We start from the raw sequence: 23,283 nt of genomic DNA, 5'->3' as shown, positions 1-23,283 counted from the left end.
AGCAGTTATATTAGCTGTCTTTGGGAGTCAGTGGTAGGCCTGGGCCACATATTCCTTCGGCTGTCAAACAAGGGCCCCCAGATATGGTTGGACAGTGACATCTGGGGACCCAGGTTTGAGAACTCCTGGGTTAGGCAATCAGTCAGGGGAGCAGATAGGGCTGGAATTAGAAGACCTTGCACACCTCTGCATTGGTAATTTGCTCCTACATGAAGCCCCACTCAGACAACCTCTGCATTGGTAATTTGCTCCTACATGAAGCCCCACTCAGACAATTAATTTCAGACAATTATGCCAACAGGGCTAAGAGGCAGTATACCCAAGGAGTCAAGGTCGTGTGAACCAATGGGAATCCTCCAAGCCCAGATCTGTGACAATGGGGCAACCCAGATCCTAAACCCTGCTCTTAAACTAGGTTAGTGAAAAATAGAAGCCCCTTTACTTAAGATTTCTGATCATGTGCTGAAAATTTCCTGTTTAAGCAACTGCCAGCAGCCGGCAGCCATCTTTATCATAGAGTCCTGAGGCTAGAGGGGCCAGGAAGAGGAGATCTGCTGCTGTACTCAGTATAGCAGCAGATCTCCTCTGCCTGACCTCTCTAGCCTTGGAAGTTGGCAGACCCCGCTTTGTGTTCCATTCCCCACCAGAGTGCCAAGATCCTTGGTCATCCGAGTGGGGGCGGTGAGTTAGCAGAAACGCATGGAGCCTCCGCTCATTTGTGGAGATCAAGGTTGGGATGCTTCCCTCCCCCAAACCACTCCCAGATGATTGTGTGCTTAGTGTCTTGCAAGTATGTAGAGGGGTGTGTGTGTGTGTGTGTGTGTGTGTGTGTGTGTGTGTGTTTGTTTGTTTATTAAGGGAAGCACTTGTGCAAGAGTGCTATAGCGCAATGCTGCAAACCACTGTTTTTAGTGATTTGCAGAATCACTAAGCAAACATCCGTGTGCTACTGCAAATTTGCTTTGTACCATCAGTAGTTTGCTGCTCTAGATGTCAACCACGGTATGGTCTGCTGTTGCAGCGGGCACTCTGGAAATTGGAGATCTTCCTCCTGCATCTGTGATAGTTCATTCACACATGTAAGGGATCACTTCATGATTGCAGAAGGTGAGTGGGGGGAACCACACATGTGAACTGGCCCTGTGAGGGATGCTTTGAGTCTAGGATGTCAAACCCAAAGGGGATGAAGGGGCAAACTCTCTACCAGCAGATTCCCAGAAGATCACACACACAATTTTGTACACTAGGTTGAATTGGCGAGGGAAACTATTAGTGAGTTTAGCTGTTCGCTCCTAAATACTCCCATCTCCGTAATGCCTTGATATGGCATCTGGGCATCTTGGCTGGGAAAAACCTCTCTCTAACACTGCTTCAATCAGGGTGTTTTGTATGCTTTGTTGAAAAGCAAGGGTGTTGGGCCAGGGTGACCTGCTGGATCTGAAAAGACGTCCTTCAGATGTTTTCCTGAGAAGCAGTACACTTGCTTTTAGATGCCAGAAATCATGGCCAGCTTCGTTCCTGGGCAATTCCTAGAGGGACTGCTAGCAATGTTGTGCCCAGAAAATAGTTTTTTCCTGATTTGGAAAGAGAGGAGTGAGGCGCTGGTGACAGCCTGTTAGGGGGTCTGAGTATTAATAGAGTGCTTTATGTAAGAAGAGCCATTTACAGGATTGCAGATTTGTTGTTTGCCAATTGTGTTAATTCGGGGTTAAGACAGCAGCTCCATACATAGCATATGTGCTTTCCGGAGAAGAGAAACACAGGCCTAATTCCTATTTGGGTCTTGCCTGTACCACACGCAGACTGCAGGTGTGGGGCTTGCATCATGAAATGCACCCCCAGACACCCCCTCGGTTATCCCCACATGTAGAAAATTAGTGTGGCCGGTGAAGTGTTCTTGGCGCCTTAAGACAGATCTCTCTTCCAACATCACTTTTGGGGACGTTTGGAGGGGTTGCCTGGGCCCATAGCCAAACCGATGGAACAGAATTTATCTTGGGAAGAAGGGGTAACATTCTTGCATATTCGGGACAGTGGGGCTCACCAGGAAGTAATGACATCAAATCTTCTTTTATCTTGATCTTCTTAACATTGTTTTTAATGCTATGCTGTAAAGGACCAGCCTGACACATATGCCTTTCTGGGCAGTGGTGACCGTGTCTGAAGCACTCTTGCTAGCCTACGTTTGAATTTACTTTTTTTCAACTTTGAATGCACTAGAGAGTGCATTCAAATGGAGAAGGGGCGCTAGGAAGATCCTAGCCATGAATGAAATGCCTCCATCACCCACAGAGGTGCGGTGTAGAAATGTTTTGTTGTCTGTTGAGACCTGCTGCCACTCCTTTTCAGTAAGACCCCCCAACGTGGACACAATTTAAACCCCTCCTCCACAAAATACCTGCTGGACATAGTCCTGGTTTTAATAGTCTCTGAATATAGTAGCTAAAATGGCGGGGGTGTGTCATTTGGAGCACCACTAGCCTGCCCGTCTGCAGTTAGAGGGAGCTTCCAAGGGATTTGGAGGTGCACTTTTAATTTCTGCATCCAGCTACCTAATGGCGCAGTGGGGAAATGACTTGAATAGCAAGCCAGAGTTTGAATCCCTGCTGCTCTGTTTCCCTGACTATGGGGAACACCAATATCGGGCAGCAGTGATATAGGAAGATCATCTCATATTGTGCAGGAGGAGGCAATGGTAAACCCCTCCTGTATTCTACCAAAGACAACCGCAGGGCTCTGTGGTCACCAGGAGTTGACACTGACTCAATGGCACACTTTACTTTTAATTTCTCCAGAACAGCCACAGGACCTAGGAACCTGAACCAGCATCCTTTTCTCCTTGGCTTCCTGCTCTGCAGCTGGGTGGGGAGGGTGATTTTTTTGAGGAGTGGAGAAGGTGAGGGAAACCACAACTATATATCGGTCTCTACCTCATTGAAGTTAACAAATGAGAGGTGGGTTGGGACAGGCTGGGAGGCCCCAATTCCCAATACCAGCCCCCTTAGCGCACAAGCACCCTCCCTGTCTGTACTGTGCAGGCATTGCTGGTTGCTGTTCAAGGGGTCAAGTAGGTCTCCCTCCCCTCCCCTCTGCCCTGTATTGGTGTTTTGAAAGAGGGTGGGTTTTATGTTTGTTTTTGGCTCTGCACTGCGTGGCCAGAGGAAGAACTGGGGTGTGAAAGGTGCACATATAATTAAATAGGTAGAGGTTTCTTAACCTTGGGCCCCCAGATGTTGTTGGACTACAACTCCCAGAATCCCCAGCCACTAAGGCCATGTCTGGGGATTCTGGGAGTTGTAGTCTGAAAACATCTGGGGGCCTACGGTTAAGAAGCCCTGAAATAGGTTACTGCTGGCAGGATTGGTACAGGGTTTGGGTTTAAAATGTCAAAATGAGTTACACTGGTGGGCACCCTAAAGCATCAGTCAAAGGGGCTCCCGGAATCAGTCTCTCAGAGAAGATTCTGCACCTACTCGGGGGTCGAATTGAGGCGGGGGCGAGGGAGACTGACTGACTGATTTGGTCCAGCCTCCCTCAGTGCATTTTTTGGATGTGGGGGTTGTACTGAGCCATGGGCTGCCGATGGCTGTAGGGCTCAGAACCAGGGCGGAGTTGCCTCACCACTGTCCCACTCTTGGGTAGCAAGATGGCGGCATCTGAGGGTGTATTCAGGGATGGGCGGGCAAAATTCCCATTGGAGAGGCACAAGATTTGCCCGCAGTCCAGTGCTCTCCCTGTCAGTCACCACGCTCCCCGCCCCGACACCCAGGGTCGCCATGGGATGCTGCTTCCTGACGATGCAGCATCACTCTAACCGGGGGCTTTTTTGCGGGGTGGGGGGGAGAGATGTGGCTCCTGGGACGAGTTCTGGACACCTGGTGAGTTTCACATGCCCCACCACGATGTAATCCCCTTCAACACTGATGGGGGTTTGGGCCCCCCATTTTGGCAGTGCCCAGAACCAGATTTAGAGGCTGAGGTTCTCCAGTGAGGGTGGAGAATTTGTAAACTGCCAGCTGGGTCCTTTCCAGGGCTGCCTCCCTGCAGCAGCTGCCCTACAAGTGGGTTGCATTCATTTCCTTTGGCACAGCTTGACGGTGGAGCGAGCTGCTAATTAGCTCTGATTCCCAAATAGCATCCCTGAAGCTTCTGATGTTGTGTGCAATGGGAGTGCATCAGGCCGGGCCCAAGACTCCCCCGCACCTGAGGCAGAATGGTGAGCCACCACCTCCCGGTTCCATGCCAGTCTCCCCTGTTGCCTTCCCACCCTCGTGGGGTGCGTGCTGCTGCACACCCATTTCCTCCCCTCCCACCTCTGCAGTATGCAGAGCCTAGCCCAAATAAATTCCCACCCCCCCTTCTCCCTGCCTCCATTCATTTCCCCTTACCTGATGATGGTGTCTCCCGCCACTGCTGCTCTTCCTCCCATTTTATCCTACCAGGAGGTAAGATAAAATCTGTGGAACTTCCTGCTGCCCCATTCCTGCATTATGAACTGGAAAGAGGGAGAGCAGGCCGCACTGTCCGGTGACACACATTGGCCAGTGATGTCATTAGCCCACTCACCAGCTCTTTGCCAGTGGCAGGAAGGGAGGTGGCGTGCAGCTGTCAAGGCATGTGGAACACAACCCTAGCCCTGTTGGGTGCCTGCCCGGTCCCATTGGGTGGGTCATGCTCACTGCACATCAACGCCCAATGGTAGTTCCTCCCCTGCCTGCCCATGCCTGTGAACCAGGAGTAGACAAGGACTTGCTTCTCACAAAATCTGCATCATCATCATCATCATCATCATCATCATCATCATTATTATTATTAATAGCATTTATATCCCGCTCTTTCTCCAAGGAGCCCAGAGTGGTGTACTACATACTTGAGTTTCTCTTTCACAACAACCCTGTGAATTGGGTTAGGCTGAGAGAGAAGTGACTGGCCCAGAGTCACCCAGCTAGTTTCATGGCTAAATGGGGATTTGAACTCGGGTCTCCCCGGTCCTAGTCCAGCACTCTAACCACTACACCACGCTGGCTCACTTTTAAGATAGGAGTGTGTGTGTGTGTGTGAGAGAGAGGGAGGGAGGGAGGGTTGGTTGGTTACAAAGTGTGCTTTTCCCCAAAACGACGCATATGATTGTACTCTTCCAAAAGTAGAAACTCCACTTTCCGGGCATTTAATTAACTTTATTGTGCTTCAGTAAAAGTTTCCACTCCCACTGAATGACATTATTTTGTGTGATGTTTTTTTGATGGATGCAGTCCAGGGCAAAATCGCATATATATTCCGCCCGCAAAAAAATAGGCTGTTTTTAAAAAATAAAATAAGACGACGACCATGGTGCCAACGTGCTTTTCATCTGTCAGTTATTCTTAATTATTTTCTCTCTCTCTCCTTCTTTTGAAATCAATTAGCTAGAGAAAAATGTCATGACTAAATATAGGAAGGAGAATCTCAAAGTTTCTTTGTAGAAGTAAGTCATAGAATCATGGGGTGGGCTTCATGTGATCGGCCCAACTTTCTCCACTTGTTGGTAGCCTACATTTGAAGTTGGGTGGAGAATGTTGGGTGGATGTCAGGCAGAAGGCTCAGGAACCTGACTTTGTCAGGATTGGATGACATACCCACCAGGAGTGTGCAGTTCTCAGGAATCAGACTTATGCCAATTGTGTAAAGCTGCCTATACAGTTGGAAGGGACCTTGTGGGGTCTCTTGGAGGTCTTCTGGTTCAACCCAGGTAGAACAGTTACTGATTGTGTGAATGACCTAAATGTCTAGCCTAAATCTGCTTCCTTGTAATTTCAGTCCTGCCCCTCAGGAGCAACAGTCTGATCTTTTCTATGATGTGACATCTTTTCAGATGTTTGAAAACAGCTATTGTATTTCCCTTTGGTCTTCTCTTCTCCAGGTTAAACATTCCTAGCTCCTTTTGCTGTTCTTCACAGGGACTGGTTTCTTCATAGGAACGCCTCACCATCTTTGTTGCCCTTCTCTGAACCCATTCCAGTTCATCAGTGTCCGTCTTAAACTGCATTGCACAAAACTGGAAACAGAATAGGGTGGAACGGTTTCTTCACATGACCTGGACACTATGTCTCTGCGAATGTGGTCTGGGATTGCATTTGCATTGTTAGCAGCTGCATCACACTGCTGGCTCATGTTCAACTTGCTGACCACTAGGACTCTTAAGTCCCTTTCACATGCACTGGTGCCAAGCTAGGTCTCCTCCACCCTGTACTTGCTCATTTGATTTTTCATACCCAAGTGCAAGATTTCACACTTGTTTCCATTGAACATGTCTGGGATGGGCCAGGATCTCAGCTAGCTCTGAACAGGAACACCTGAGAAAGGGCATAGCTAGCTAAGAGGCTGGTTTACATAACTGTTTTTATGGCTGCTGCCCCAATGGACTGAATTGGCCTCACACTTCCCAGCCCTTCTCTAGGAAAGGCTCTCTTGCTTAAAGTGGACTTGCCCAATTTCCCAGGCTCTGGTGGAACTGGGAGACTTCCAGACATGGCAAGTCCTCAGGGGACTCTTCTGAGTCAGAGGATGGAAGCAGAGCTGTGTCCTCTGGTCATGGCGCAGGTGCTGAATCAGGTTCTCCTGGGTTGAGGGGTCCTGGTGGTGTGGGGTTTCCCAGGGTCTGGGTCTTAGGGTCTTCCCACCCTGTCTCATCTTACCTTGCAGATGGCTTCACTTCACTTATGCTGCATAGGTTTCCCCATTTCTTTGATGTCCTCTTGTATCTGTGGCACCTTCTCCTGAAGTCTCCAGGCATATGTGTGTGGCTGAAGATGAGATTCCTTGTCCACACTTTATCGTTCATGCCACAAGACCCCTCTCTTGGTTCATGAGGTATGATGGGGATAAATGCACAAGTGATGTTTTTGGAATTGACGGACGGGGATGAGTTCTCCAGTCAAGGAGAGAGTCGTTCTGACAAAAGCAAAGATCATGCAGGAGAAGCATGTTAACCTTGCAGCCCTGTGGTCAGGCAGACAAATTATTGTCCCATCAAACTATTTATTCCTCCATTATGCAAGACTTATTTGAGCAGAGGTGTCTGATTTTTCCAGTGCCAGAGAACTTATAGGCAGTTTGCCAGCAGCCAGGGGATCATTTTCATTGTCAAGCAAATACCTGGGTTTAAGTTGCAACAGTCAAACACTGGGGAAAATGTCCTAAGCATTAGAGAAAGCAAGGCTCTATTTCCCCAGGGAGGCCTTTCTTTCCAGAGGAGTTTTGATTGCAGCTGTGTGACAATCTCCGGCTGAGCTTTTTAAATATAAAATATTGCTGTCTGGCATGGCAAAGTTCAGCTTTCTGACCCAGCTTTTATGCTTATACAGTAACCAACTCCACAAGCGTTAGAGATACCTTGGAAACATCTTTAGAGGCTAACCAGTTAAAGCAAACTGTAGTTAACAGACGGAAGTACTCAAAAACATATTGAAAGCATTACCTCTCTGCTTAGCAAAAGAGGCTTCCCTAAGCTGGGTCAGCATTAGATAGGACAAATGATGTCATCTCAGAAGCATATGAAGCCAACTCAGGGACATGCTGGGAGCATTCACAGATTAAAGGATGTCATATCACGGCTTCTTGCAAGCATCTGTTTGGGGGATTGTGGAATGACAGGTGGCACAGAGTTCTCAGTTCAGGTTTCCTGCTCAGGACTCACACACATGGAAGGATGCTTACATAGCACACAGATTTCCATCACCTTCTTTCTAGACTCAGCTTCCAGGAACCTAGCCAAGCACCGGGTAAATTCCCGTAAATTGTTCCTCCCGGATGATGCTCCTTCCTGCTTCATCCTCTCACCTTTGATCACTACCATCTCTTGAGAAACTAGGAAGTCCATTTCCATTGACTAGCAGTATGCTTTCTATATTTTATTTTTAAATGTATAAGCTGTATAAGTGTCCTTAAAGGGACACACAGTTGTAAATAAAAAGGTTGGTGGGGGGGAATAATGAAAGCATGTTTTAGATTGGGGTGGATCTGGGGTGGAGAGATGGTCTTGCAGTAGCAAGCATGAATCATCCTTTTGTTAAGGAGCTGTGACCCTTGGGAGATGGTGTCACAGCTCAGTGGTAGATCATCTGCTTGCATGCAGAAGGTCTCAGGTTCAATCTTTGGCATTTCCAGGTAGGGCTGGAAAAGTTTCCTGTAGAAACCCTGCCAGTGTAGGCAGTACTGAGCTAGATGGACCAATGGAACATAGCAAGCTGCTATATACTGAGTCAGACTATTGGTCCATCTAGCTCAGTATTGTCAACACAGACTGGCAGCGGCTTCTCCAAGGTTGCAGGCAGGAATCTCTTTCAGCCCCATCTTAGAGACGCCAGGGAGGGAACTTGGAACCTTCTGCTCTTCCCAGTGTGGCTCCATCCCCTGAGGGGAATATCTTACAGGGTTCACACTTCTAGTCTCCCATTCAGATGCAACCAGGGCAGACCCTGCTTAGCTAAGGAGAGAAGTCATGCTTGCTACCACAAGACCAGCTCCCATCCCAATGGTCTGGCTCTGTATAAGGCAGCTTCCTATGTTCCTATATCAGCTGAACATATGGAGGCAGTTCTCACGACCGCCAAAAAGCGGGCTAAGGGAGCCTAGACCACTTTTTGGCGGTTGTGTGCTGCCACGTGAGCCGAGCAGCTCCCAGCAGCAAACCGCCCTAAGTACCCCTCCCCTTAGCCCAGGTTAGCAGAGCGAGGAGACCCCCGACTGGGAGGTTAAAAAGCAGCCTTTAACTGGGAGGTTAAAAAGCAGTTGTGTGGGCAACCCATCTGGCCGCCCAGGGCGTACTGGAGGATCATCTGCGGGGCGAGCAGGCTAAGCCCGCTCTCTCCGCATGACCCTATCTGGCAGTTCTCAGTGATTGTGGGAACTGCCTCCCGGAGCTGTCTTACCCTGAAACATACCATTGACCTTTCTAGCCTAATACTGACTATGCTGACTCAAGTCATGGTCTTTCCCAGCACCTTTTGCCTGAGTTCCTTTGAACTGGAGAAGTCAGGAACTGAACCTGGGACTTTCTCCATGCGGATCCTGTGCTCCAGCACTGAACTATGATCCCTTCCCTAGGGCAGTAGGGAACTGGTTTGATATCCCCTTGGATAGGTGTGGCTATGCCTCCGTTCCGGCAACAGGGCAGTTTGGCAACTCGCAAGTCGCTTCTCCGTGTTTTCTCACTTCCTCCCACTCTCATGGTCGGCAAGCTTGATGAAGCCATGTTGTCCTCAAATTGCTTTCAGCCAAAAGAGCTGCTGCGAACGTGCATACGTGCTGCACAAAGTTCAGCAGAGACCAGGTAGCTAAAGGGGAATACTTGTAACCTTTTAAATCACCTCCTAAACTTCAGCTGCAGTCAAAAAGATGAGTCTCTAAGGACTGATGTATTGGTGGTGGTGGTGGTGGTGAGTCCTTAGTGTTCTTGGATCTCTCGATAGAGCTTTGATATATTTACTTTCGGACAAGGGGGATTTTCACCCATTGCAAATGTAACAAACTGTGCAGCTTTGGTGGAAATTGGTACATGGAATTCTTACCTGCTGCCTGATAGGTGGGGGGAAAGCAAATCATTTTTTCTGAGACCTCTTTCTTCATTTGTGTGTATTCCCTGAAAATTACAGTTTCTTCAGGAAATGCTTTCTGTGCAAGGCTGGGCAGTGGAAGCAGAAGATCACATGTCACAAAGGGTAGGTGGCCAATGTCCAACACAAGAGATCCAAAGGCAGGGACGTCATGATCTAGAAGACTTACCAGAACTTACTGGAACTCTTAAGTACCTAACAACACAATCTGAGCCTTGCTGGATCAGGCCCAAGGAAGCCTATCAGGCCCAGCATCCTGTTTCACACAGTGGCCCACCAGATGCCTCTGAGAAGCAAGAGGTGAAGGCAGGCCCTCTCCTCTGCGGTTGCTCCCCTGTAATTGATATTGAGAGGCATCCTGTCTCTGAACCTGGAGGTAGCCATCAAGACTAGCAGCCATTGATAGACCTCTCCTCCATGAATCTGTGTAAGCCCCTTTTAAAACCACCCAAGTGTCACCACATCCCATGACAGAGAATCCCATAGATTAATTATGTAGTGCATGAAAAAGTACTTCCTTTTGTTGGTCCAACGTTTTCTGGCAATCAGTTTCATGGGATTACCTCTGGCTCTAGTGTTGTGAGAGAGGAAGAAAAACTCTCTATGCACTTCCTCTACAAGTATCAAAGCCTTAGCCTGATGCGCAGCAAAGCCTTGCCCCATTATCTGTGGGGAGGGCCTACACTTCGGAGCCTAGTGTTTCTGAGAGGTCTCTAGTAGGGATGTGCAGAATGTTCCTCAGTAGGAATGTTCTGCCTTGAAATGGGCCATTTTGAATGTTCTGAGCTCAGAACAGAACACTCTTCAAATGTATGACCTGTTCCAAGCTTGGAATGGAATGACCCCGTCATGAGTCGGAATGTTCCAGCTGATCCAAGCACCATTTTGAAATCCAAAATGGCACTCTCCTGGCCTTGGCACATGAGTGGTGGCCATTTGTATGGTCAGCACCACCGTGCAAACGACCGCTGCACGTGTGCAGAGGCCAGAAGAGTGCCACGTTGGATTCCAAAATGGCTCTCAGAATGGCTTGGAACGTTATGAGTGTTCCGAGAGCATTCTGTCGGTACGACCAGCTCGACCGTTTGTTCCAATGGACCATTCTGTGGATATTGTGTTGCATTCCAAGCTTGGAACACAACACAACATGTGTTTCATGCACATCCCTAGTTGCTTGGAGCATTGTCCTCCAGTATCTGTAGCCTCTAAAGCCTGGGCTACAGCAAAGGGGAAGGAGAAAATACAGGGCTACAGTTTTAGTACACACACATGCAAACAAGTTAAGCAAGTGACCATGGCCACTGCTCAGGTTGACCAGACGGGAGAACTCTTTCCTGTCTCATATTATCCCTGATAATCTGCAGACACACAACATCTCATCATCACTCTTCCTCCCTCTCCCTTGACTGTCTTTGGCTACTTTGGTTAGAGTTGGTATGTGAAGGGAAGTTGGAAGCTTAAGTCAATTCAAGCAAGAAAATCAGGTCTGAAAATGCACCTCTCTGTGAATTCATCGCTGCTTTTACAGACTGTGAATCTGGGGTGGTGGTGGTGGTGGTTAAATTTCAGCAGTTTTTCAGGGGGTTGAAATTTATTTGAAAATGGCTGCTGTTTTGTTTTAACTTCTTGGAAACAGTGTTCCCAAGGCGTGCACATGTGTGTGCGCTCACACGTTTTTTGATGCCCAGTCCGTTAATTTTAGATCCCGCTCAGGTTGAATCAGGAAGGCCCCACTCTGAATGCAGGTGCACACAGACTGTCTTGATACTGCTGCCTAGAACAAAACTCATTCTGCACAGAGATGAAAAAAATGAGAGAGAACACTGCTTGGAAAGTATTTTGCGGCCTTCACAGGCTGCTCTCGGTACTTCCTTCTTGGTGGCTACCATTTCCTCTCCACAGTGTAGCAGAAGCAGCATCGTTCCAGGGCATGCTAGGGGAATGGTGGCCTCTAGTTGCTATTTCCACCCCCACCCCTACACACACACACACACACACACACCATCATCACACTTCATCCAGGGCATAGTGGGAGAAATGTCAGCTTCCAGCGGGGCACCGTGTGGAGCGAGATTGGCCGTCCTTTGTGCAGCAGCCGCAGAAACATGCTTTCAAAAAGAAATAAAACCTGCCCTTCGTCCACCACTAATTGGTAATTTAAAAAAAAAATGACTTGTGCCTTCACACCTGATATGCTTCCGTTAACAGGCTCCAGTTACACACACACACACACACACACACACACACACACACACACACTCCAAATTAAAAGTTTGAAACTTTGAACTTCCAGGCTTTGGACTTACAAGAAATGCCAGTCTGACCAGCCGTCTGAATGCAAAACTTGTTTGTTCTCTGAGAAGCAGTTTCATACAGTTATTATGGGTCTTGCCATTTAGACTCCAATTCCTCATTTCCTTTGTCTCTATCGTGGTTTGCTCTAGTGGGGAGCTGTTGGTCTCTTTATCCACTGCACTTGAGCTCTCCCCCCCCATTTTTGGGGGGAGGAGAGCAAGCATGAATTGTCCCCTTTGCTAAGCAGCAGCTGCCCTGGTTGCATTTAAATGGGAGACTACATATGTGAGCACTGTAAGATATTCCCCTTAGGAGATGGGGCTGCTCTGGAAAGAGCATCTGCATGCTTGCATGCAGAAGTCCCCAATTTCCCTGTCTGACATCTCCAAGACGGGGCCGAGAGAGACTTCTGCCTGCAGCCTTGGAGAAGCCACTGCCAGTCTGGGTAGACAGTCCTGAGCGAGATGGACCAAGGGTCTGACTCAATATATGGAGGCTTCCTATGTTCCTCTGCAGTTGACAGGTACCACATCATGCTCTCTGATATCCCTGAACAAGGTTCTGCTGACTCAGAGTTTGTCGCTGACAAAGAACTCAAATGATTTAAAAAAAATAAAATAAAACATGCCACCTTTCACTCAGTGATTTTGAAACTGTAAGCAATAAAAAATATTTCTTACATTAATATGTACCTGGCTTTGGATTGTAATAGTCCTCCAGGAGGCTTACAAAAGATAATTGGATAATTATTCAGGACTTGATAGACCAAAGCTAGCTCCTTGAATTGGCCCTGGAAACTCACTAGCCCTCTTTTCAAGTAATCCTAACTATATGTATGCAGTCCTGCTGATCAGGCTTGCAATGTGGGAATTCTCTGAGATGCAGCTTGTCACGTAGCCTTGGAAAAGAATATTCGCCAATGAATTTAAAAGAACAGATAGAATAATTCTCTGAAATATTCCTTTCAGTTGTCATTAATGCATTGTAAATAATGTTATTTTCCGAGGGATGTGTACAGAACTGGTTCCTTGCACTCCCGGGAGGGTGGTGGTGGGTGGGTTTCCCTTATTTTCTTTTTATATCCTGCTCTTCCTCCAAGGAGCCCAGAGTACTACATACTTAAGGTTCTCCTCACAACAACCCTGTGAAGTAGGTTAGGCTGAGAGAGAAGTGACTGGCCCAGAGTCACCCAGCTAGTTTCATGGCTGAATGGGGATTTGAACTCGGGTCTCCCCGGTCTTAGTCCAGCACTCTAACCACTACACCACGCTGGCTCTCTTTGTTGGATTTGGCTGCCTGCCTTTCAACCCCCACACTGCCACTCTTCCCCCACTGGCGCTCTCTCCAAAAGTGGGTGCACAGGACAGCAGCGTCCCTCTCTGTGCCTCATACTGTGTCACCGTACATAAGAACATAAGGACAGCCCTACTGGATCAGGCCCAAGGAGGCCCATCTAGTCCAGCATCCTGTTTCATACAGTGGCCCACCAGATGCCGATGGAAGCCACAGGCAGGAGTTGAGGGTATGCCTTCTCTCCTGCTGTGACTACCCTGCAACTGGTACTCAGAAGCATCCTGCCTTGGAGGCCGGAGGTGGCTTATAGCCCTCAGACTAGTAGCCGATGATAGACCTCTCCTCCATGAAGTTATCCAAACCCCTCTTAAAGCCATCCAGGTTGTTGGCTGTCACCACATCTTGTGGCAGAGAATTTCACAAGTTGATGATGCGTTGTGTGAAACAATACTTCTGTTTGTTGGTCCTAGACCTCCTGGCAATCAATTTCATGGAGTGACCCCTGGTTCTAGTGTTATGGGAGAGGCATTTCTCTCTATCTGCTTTCTCCACTCCATGCATGATTTTATACACCTCTATCATGTCTCCCCGCAGTTGTCTTTTTAAAAAACTACATAGCCCCAGGTGTTGTAGCCTTGCCTCATAAGAAAGGTGCTTCAGGCCCATGATCATCTTGGTTGCCCTCTTCGGCACCTTTTCCAGTTCTACAATGTCCTTTTTAGATGTGGTGACCAGAATTGTATGCAGTACTCCAGGTGTGGCTGCACCATAGTTTTGTATAAGGGCATTATAATCTTAGCCGTTTTATTTTCAGTCCCCTTTTTAATGATCCCTAGCATAGAATTGGCCTTTTTCACAGCTGCCGCACATTGAGTCGACACTTTCAATGAGCTGTCCACCATGGCCCCAAGATCCCTCTCCTGGTCAGTCACCAACAGCTCAGATCTCATCAGTGCATACATGAAGTTGGGGTTTTTCGTCCCAATGTGCATCACTTTACACTTGCCAACACTGAACCGCATTTGCCACTTTGGAGAGATCCTTTTGGAGCTCCTCAGAATCCGTTTTGGATTTCACTACCCAAAAGAGTTTGGTATCCTCTGCAAATTTGGCCACCTCACTGCTTACCCCTACTTCTAGATCATTTATGAATAAATTAAGAAGCACCAGTCCCAGTACAGATCCCTGGGGGACTCCACTTCTTACTTCCCTCCATTGTGAAAACTCTCCATTTATCCCTCCCTTCTGTTTCCTGTTTCCTTGCAAATGGCTGACACATACCTTTGAACCGGTGGATGCCGGTCCACGGAACCAGGTTCGGCGTTCCAGAAAATGAGTGCTGTACCGGTTCCCTGCACATCCCTACCTTTTCCAAGTACTACTCCAACACTGGGGAAGTATGGCCATATCAAATACACACCCAGTATCAACTGAGCAGTGATGTTCTGACCTCATTTCTTGGGCAGCCTCACAAACATTATGACAGGCTAATCTCAAGGTTTACACTATACACTGTAAATTCTGCATTGGCATGGACTCTTCCATCTGAACAGTGAAATAAATGCCTCACTTGTCTTCCCAACAATGCCTTCATTGTCCTTTTCCCTTTGTATGTGAATTTTATCCATGCAAGGAGCATTTTGCATGGGAGAACTCTCGGATGCTACAGCCCAGCAATAGAAATGTCACATCAGGGCTTTTGCTCCTCTGTTTTACCTTTTCAGAGGCAAGGCCCAGTGTGTTCCCAGCGGTGGTGACATGGTTAGCTCTCTTCTCAGCTGAGGTTCTGGACCCTGAAATCAGAAAAAAATTATGACCTGGTGCTGTTGGCCCTCAGGACATTTTGGAGTAATATCAAGGGCATTATGGACATACCAGGAGGGAAAGCTGTAGTAAATGGAGATGAGAGGAGACTGTGGTTCATTTCTCTGTGGGAGACAGGCTGCTGTATAAGGATTACCTTTCTGCTCTCACCTTCGCTACAGCCTCCAATTCTCTCTCCTTGGCAAATGTGCTGATTTGAATAAACACTGTCTAGGGTGCCTAAACTTTTCTCTTGCAGCCTTTCTTGCCCATAGGGAATCATCTACTGCGGAGACTCATCTATTCCTCTAACTTCTGTTTCCTCTCACAGACTTGATAGTGTGAAAGGATGCAGGGTAAGAAGCTAAAATTGGAACACCGGGATTCAGTTGGGTTGCTGCTTCTTTTCTTTTAGCATTTAAGTAAGAGGTGAGTCATACTAAGGTGTTCCAATATAGTGGCTAGGAGACAGATCAGAATGTCCAAATCTCTTCACTCCCATGAATTCACTAAGTGGCCTTAAACACAGTTGCTAATCCACAGTCTCGTATCTGCAATATAGGGATGCTGATGGTAATGATGATGATATTAATTATTAATTAATAAAATAATAAATAATAATCTCCTGTCTGTTGTCATGATTACTACAAGATCATGCATTTGAAATGCAGAATATTTTAATATTATGAAGCACTTTATAAATGCTAAGGATTTTAAAGCCTACAAACTCTGGTCATACCCTAAAATCATTAATTCGAATGTGTTTGTACTAACTTTTTCAAAATAAAAGTTTCTGGTTCCAAAGTGGGGAGTACAGATTTATGTCTTAACATTTCTCAGATTTTGCTCCCAGAAAATCCAGATTGTGTTACTTGGATAAAGGAGAGAAACCAAACAGCTTTCCGTAGATTTCATCGGGAGCATAATGGAATTTCTGACACTTGTTACTGGACTTGTGGGTGGGGTCAAGGTGGGCAAGCCCTTTTCTAATTTTATGTTTCAGAAAATAGCTTGTATTGATTGGCTGCAGGTAGTTTAGCCATCCCTGGGGAGGTGGCCTGTTGTGGGGTTTTTTGAGTCTTCATACAGTAGGTGGGTGACCTCCAGATACCATGGTCTAGCACATGCTTTCCTGCCTCGTAAAAATGAATTATTCAGCCCTCTTGTCTTTATTCATTTGTTTATTTTTAGAATGCATCTCTTTCCTTTCTGCTTATTATTAGCCGGTCTCCAGAGTTGTCTTTGTTGCTTTCTTTGCACTGGGTTTCTGAGCAATGGGAGGCACAACCTGTTCCGTTTGATTAATCCCTTTGGAAGGCCGTTTTGAAGAAGGAAGGGGAGGGCAGGAGATGCAGCTCAGCCTACCCTCTGGAGAAAGCAAGCGGTAGATTTGCTGTCAGACGCAAGCCCTCATAGATGGACAGATACTTGGAGCCAGAAGTCAAGAATCGGAGCTTACACACACACACACACACACACACACACACACACACACACACCCCTTCCTCCTCTCCCATCCTGACATGACTGACTCTATAGTCAGTGGCAGATGCATACTTCAGCTTCAGAAATACAGAAGCACTACAGATTATTAGCTGCATTCCGTAGTGAGTGGGCAAGAGAAACCCAGGCTCTTTAATGCACAGAGAATGGGAAATAAGCACAGCAAATCTGAAATCCTAGCCCGAGAAGGCAAATAAGATCTGAAAGGTATCGCTCAAACTGGTCAGATGAGACTCATTATTGGATAGAACTTGTTCAGAAGGAACAGACCCACGCAACAAAAAGAGAGGATCAATATATGTATAATGCATACACTTGCACAGCAAAATGTGAAGCTTGTAACTTAGAGACAGTTGCCACAGACTTACTTTCCAGAGGTGGGGGCATCTGGAGAAAGATCTTTCCAAATAAATTCAACAAAAGGGTGGGTTCTCAAGTACCTTGTGAGACCCTGATCCCAAGTCATAGGGACATAGGAAGGTGCCATATACTGAGTCAGACCATTGGTCTATCTAGATCAGTATTGTCTTCACAGACTAGCAGCAGCTTCTACAAGGTTGTAGGCAGGATTCTCTAAGAACATAAGAACAGCCCTGCTGGATCAGGCCCAAGGCTCATCTAGTCCAGCATCCTGTTTTGCACAGTGGCCCACCAGATGCCGCTGGAAGCCTACAGGCAGGAGTTGAGGGCATGCCCTCTCTCCTGCTATTACTCCCCTGCAGCTGGTACTCAGAGGCATCCTGCCTTCGAGGCTGGAGGTGGCCTCTAGCCCTCTCTCTCAGACCTATCTTGGAGATGCCGCCAGGGAGGGAACTTGGAACTTTCTGCTCTTCTCAGAGCGGCTCCATCTCCTAAGGGGAAGATCTTACCGTGCTCACACTTCTAGTCTCCCATTCATATGCAACCACGGTGGACCCTTCTTAGCTAAGGGTACAAGTCATGCTTGCTTCTACAAGGCCAGCTCTCCTCTCCCACACAGGAACATAGGAAGCTGTCATATACCAAGTCAGACCACTGGTCTATCTAGCTCATTATTGTCTACACAGACTGGCAGCAGCTTCTCCAAGGTTGCCGGCAGGAATCTCTCTCAACCCTATCTGGGAGATGCCAGAGAGGGAACTTGGAACCTAGATGCTCTTCCCAGAGCAGCTCCATCCTCTAAGGGGAATATCTTACAGTGCTCACACTTCCAGTCTCTCTTTCATATGCAACCAGGGCATACCCTGCTTAGCTAAGGGGACAAGTCATGCTTGCTAGCACAAGAGCACCATTTCACATTCCTTAGCACAGTTCTGCATCTCCTCCTCTTGTAACAGTTAGACATTCTAGGGTGGGCATAGGCACTGCTGCTAAATTCTGCCAAATTTGAACTTGGCCAGATGTGCACTCCATTCTGCCAAATTTAAACTTGTCCAGATGTGCACTCTCAGGGACAATTCAGATAACCCTGGAGCAGTGTGGGAGCTGTATTTGCATGGTCTAGAGTAGAGCAGGCCTGCTCAACTTGGGCCCTCCATCTGTTTTTGGACTACAACTCCCATAATCCCCAGTCACAGTGGCCAATAGCCAAGGATTATGAGAGTTGTAGGCCAACATCTGCAGGAGGGTTGAAGTTGAGCAGCCCTGGTCTAGATCCATGGTGCTCTGGTAAACTCTCTAAAGGAGAACATGCAAGTTTGACAGAGATACGTGGTTGCTTCTTGTACCAATGATGCCACTCCCCGGAAGGGCAATATGTCATCACTCCTCAACCCACATGGTTCCTCTTGCAGATGTTACCAAAAATGGCATGGGATCAGGACACGCAGAAGCAATTCCCGCACTCCCATATTACAGTGAGTCAGTGCATCAGTAAGGGAGGCGGGGAAGGCAGCTGAAACAAGGCTACAGTTTGAAGAAGCTGGGACTTATGTTAGGGTGTGTATGTATAAATGCAAATAAAACTGCAAACTGGTTTTCTTTGTGAAGAGTATTGAGTGGAAAATAAAAACATGCAAAAAACCCAAAAATGATTGTTTTACAAAGGTGGAAAATACTATATTTGCAACATTTATACAGGCTTTGGAATTCGTTGATAGATTTGCAACAGACCAAAGGAATTCACTGCTGCGAGCTAAGGTGATGGGAATTGGCTTGAGAAGGAGATGAAACAAACTCCTGGTGCATCACTGATGGCTAGCCATGATCACTCCATCCTCAGTATATCTTCGGGATACTTGGAGACAGATGTCTGCTGCTTTCCTGATTGCCAGGAAATTTAGGACGCACAAAACGAAGGACTTTTTCACACAGCGCATAATTAAGCCATGGAATTCTCTGCCACAGGATGTTGCGATGGCACTAGCTTGGCTGATTTTAAAAGGGGCCATATTGATGGAGGAGGGGTCTATCAATGGCTACTAGTCTGGTGGCTGTGAGCCACCTCCAGCCTCAGAGGCAAGATGCCTCTGAATGCCAGTTGCAGGGGAATAGCAGCAAGAAAGAGGGTGTGATGTTACCTCTTGCCTGTGGGTTTCTCAAGGGTATCTGGTTGGCTACTGTGAGAAACAGGATGCTGAACCAGACGGGCCTGATCAAGCAGGACTACTCTTATGTTCTTTTGCCCTGTTTCTGGGCTCCCTTGAAGCATCTCTTTGGCTTTCTTAGAAACAGAATACTTGACTAGATGTGGGCATATATACAGTGCAGATCTAAAGTGGTTTAAGAACCATTCTCCCCCCCCCCCAGGGAATGCTGGGAATTGAAATGGAAGGGCAGCTCAGGATCTGCAACAAAATGTCTCCGTTTTTCCAAACTACAATGGGGGAAGGCCATGGCACATACAAGTAAAAGCATGGATATGCCAAAGAAGAATGTGAGAATGTAATGGAAGAGAATCATCCCTTTGAGTTTTCCATTTTCCCCCCATCTCTGAAATTAGTTATTTCTCCCCTCATCTCTCAGAAGCTTAATCCAATCTTGCAGAATACAAAGATTAAAAAACAAATGGGAAAGAAAGATACCTAGGTAGTTTATGAACCACAGAGCCACTGGTAATGAATGATAACTCAACAGAACTCGCGGAAGTAGAGCCAACGGTCAGTCTGCTGTGATGATATTAAACAAGAGATCCATTTGCAGGCTTACGAATGCACAGGAGCAATTCTGTCTTGCCACGCTTGAGATCATAACAGTCCTCTGACTGATAAATCAACAAGACTGAATGAGTTCAAGAGGCTATAATGGAGTTGTGCGGCACCCTTATGGTCTGAAGGGTTAGTGGAATAGCTAAGGTTAATATGTACCAGAAGAGCGCACCATTAAATGTCGACAGCCGCCATTGGCAGATAAAATGTGGCTTCTGGTTGATATTCAGTACTTGAGAAATGGTGTTGGGGACTGTCGACACAGCGGCGGTTATCCAGTTATTTATGGTGATCCAGTTAACCTGGTTGTGATGGAAATATTAACTTGGAGATATAACAAGAAACACAGTGATTGGCTCAGCTCCACAGGGCGGTGGTCCAGCAGAGAGCTGTGATACACATTGTTATGAGTGCCTGCAGGCAAAGTCTCTTCCAGTTGTTATGCCTGGAAATCGGCGAAGAGTGGTTGGTTTGTTCCACGTACCAGTGTGTGCTACCTGAAGGTGGCAATTCTGTTCCTTTACCATCATAACAACCTGGTGTGGCAAGTAGGCTTATCGTAGCGACAGGCCAAGGGTTGCCCAGTTTGCTGCTCGTCTGGGCAGGAATTTGAAACCAGAAAAGGTTCTAAAATGAATGGGACAGTGCTTGCTGGTTCTCCCTTGTTTGGTTTTTAGAAGACACCCCGCTGCACAGCATAACCTGCCTTGATGCATCTTGCATCATTTTAAAGTCGCCTAGAGAAGTAAGTTTGGGCGGGGTATAAATTGAATAGATAGATAGATAGACTCCTGCTAACTTGGCAAAGAGGCACTTTTTAACGTGGTGATTCTCTCTGTTTAGCAGGGGGAGAGTAACTGGCCCTCTCCACCTCCAGAACAGTACTTCCAGTGACTGTTGCTGGTGTCTATCTTGTGTTTTTTTAGAATGTGAGCCCTTTGGGGACAGGGATCCATCTTATCTTATTCATTATTTCTCTGTGTAAACCACCTTGAGCCATTTTTGGAAGGGCGGTATAGAAGTCAAATTCACCATCATCATCATCATCATCATCATCATCATCATCATCATCACATTTCAATCACATTTTGCAAGGAAGTGATATTGAACAATGGCTAACAACTGGGAAAACTCATCTCATCATGAAAGACCCAGCAAAAGGTGCAATTCCAAGTAATTATAGACCGATAACCTGCCTGCCAACCATGTTCACATTATTAACTGGAATAATAGCCAATGAAGTGATGCAACACTTATTAACTAACAAACAGCTTCCAGTTGAACAGAAAGGAAATTGCCCGAACACCAGAGGCACAAAAGACCAGCTGCTGATTGACAAAATGATTTTAGAAAATTGCAAGAGAATACAAACAAATCTAAGTGTTGCATGGATTGACTACAAGAAAGCCTTTGACTCATTGCCTCACACATGGATACTAAAATGTTTAGAAACAACTGGTGTCAGCAAAAACATTCTGTAATTTATTTAAAAAGCAATGAGCATGTGGAGTACACAGTTAACAATCAATGGCGAGACACTTGGACAGGTTAGCATTAGAAGAGGCATTTTCCAAGGGGTCTCACTATCCCCTCTGTTGTTTGTAATCGTCATAACCCCACTTTCACAAATACTAAACAAAACAGGCCTCAGATACCAAACAGCTAAAACATCAAGTAAATCAACCATCTGCTGTACATGGATGATCTGAAGATGTATGGAAAGTCCCAGTCAGAAATCAAATCACTGCTAAACACTGTCCATATATTCAGTAGCGATATAGCAATGGAGTTTGGACTAGACAAATGTGCTGCATTAATAATGAAGAGAGGAAAAATAACAAAAACAGAAGGAATAGAACTGCCCAATGGAAGCAAGATCAAGAACCTGGAAGAGAAAGAACATTACAAATACTTGGGCATTCTCCAGGCTGATAACATCGCACACACTGAAGTTAAAAGAAAAATTGGAAGTGAATCCATCAGGAGAGTTAGAAAAATCCTCAAGTCCAAACTCAATGGTGGGAACACCATACAAGCCATAAACACCTGGGCTGTACCTGTTATCAGATACACTGCAGGAATAATAGACTGGACCCAGGCAGAGCTAGAGACGCTAGATCGTAAGACCAGGAAAATAATGACCATCAATCATGCTCTGCACCCCTGCAGTGATGTAGATAGGCTATACCTCCCTCGCAGCTCAGGTGGAAGAGGAATGCTGCAAGTCCTTCAAACAGTAGAGGAGGAGAAAAGAGGCCTTGAAGAATATATCAAGGACAGTGAAGAAGATGCACTTCAAATGGTCAATAACGAGAAACTGTTCAACACCAATGAAACAAAGCAGGCCTACAAGAAATAATAAGTCGAGAACCGAGCAGAAAAATGGAGAAATAAGCCCCTGCATGGTCAATATTTGCACAATTTAAGTGGAAATCAGACATCACCAAGACCGACTACAAACAGACAGACATCTGCCACACAATACACCAGATATAACTGTAGTCAAGAAGAAAGAAAAACAAGTTAAAATAAATAAATAATTTAAATAGCAATACCAGGGGGTAGCAGAATAGAAGAAAAGGAAATAGAAAAAATCACAAAATACAAAGATCTACAAATTGAAATTGAAAGGCTGTGGCAGAAGAAGACCAAAATAATCCCAGTGGTAATTGGCGCCCTGGGTGCAATTCCAAAAGACCTTGAAGAGCACCTCAACACCATAGGGGCCACAGAAATCACCATCAGCCAATTACAAAAAGCAACTTTACTGGGAACAGCCTATATTCTGCGACTATATCTATAATAACCAACAGTATTGATGATAAAATTCAGCCATCCCAGTTCCTTGGGAAGGACTCGATGTCTGGATAAAACAAACCAGTCAATAACACCTGTCTGACTGTAAATAAATAAATAAATAAATATGATACATAAAGTAAAACTGGCCAACATCCAGAGCAATGAACTGCTTGTGGATGGACGCTGGGCTAGTGCAAAACCATTGCACTAGCTGGTTGCACAAAGTCTGTAGAGCATGCTGGTGGTCGTGCAATAGTTGTGCAACAGTAGCATGCCTCGTTTGTTTTAATGCGGACATTTTCTGCAAGAGCACAATAGTGCTACCGTGCAGTTCTGCAAATCCCCTTTTCTTAGCACAAGTATGTGAATGACTTGTGGTTCCACCAGCAGTTTGTTGCTCTGGATGCCAGCCACTGGTTTAAAGATTATGTTTAAAAGAGTTTCAGGCTGTTGAGGCAGGTGTTTTCCAGCAGAGGCTCCCACTCCCATTGAGGCTCCTGGACCTTACTTATGATGGGCCTAGGCTTGTTGGTGCATTGGCTGAACCACACTCTCTACATTTGAAAGGTCTTGGTGCTGTTTCACTGGTTACCTACAAATTCACACACACAACGCACTACATAACAATTCAGCTGAGTGGCGTTTGCTCCTGTAGCAAAACAAAATAAGCAGGTGGAGGAAACTTGGTTTCTCCGGCATGTCAAAAAGAAGCATAAGGTTTTCCAACAGCAGATCTCTAAATATTTAATTGAAATCGACAGGGAATCCATCTGGATCGTGGTTCTTTTTAAAGCCTCTGCTTCTTTGGGAGCTTTTAAAAAATGTATGCCGTGAGTGACAGTCCTCAGACTTCTGTGATTGACTTTCCTGAG

At 46.4% G+C, this 23,283-nt stretch overlaps 1 protein-coding gene across 6 annotated transcripts in view; it reads left to right on the top strand.

The window, feature by feature from the left end:
* TSNARE1 (t-SNARE domain containing 1) overlaps positions 1 to 23,283 on the top strand; it is a 610,667-nt gene that overhangs the window by 85,851 nt on the left and 501,533 nt on the right. Inside the window, exon 1 of one of the 6 annotated variants that reach the window (XM_053249801.1) lies at positions 6,725 to 6,849. The exons of 4 other annotated variants lie outside the window; for them this stretch is intronic. In XM_053249801.1, coding sequence (XP_053105776.1) covers positions 6,773 to 6,849 — 77 coding nt within the window. In that variant the 5' untranslated portion in view covers positions 6,725 to 6,772. Of the gene's footprint in view, positions 1 to 6,724; positions 6,850 to 15,315; positions 15,414 to 23,283 lie in introns of those variants that run through there. One more of the 6 variants, XM_053249802.1, reaches the window with a different exon arrangement.

The sequence above is a fragment of the Hemicordylus capensis genome, chromosome 4, assembly GCF_027244095.1.
Source record: "Hemicordylus capensis ecotype Gifberg chromosome 4, rHemCap1.1.pri, whole genome shotgun sequence".
NCBI classification, from domain to species: Eukaryota; Metazoa; Chordata; class Lepidosauria; order Squamata; family Cordylidae; genus Hemicordylus; species Hemicordylus capensis.
Note: the sequence above shows the minus strand (reverse complement) of the source record. Positions and strands in the feature narration are given on the sequence as shown.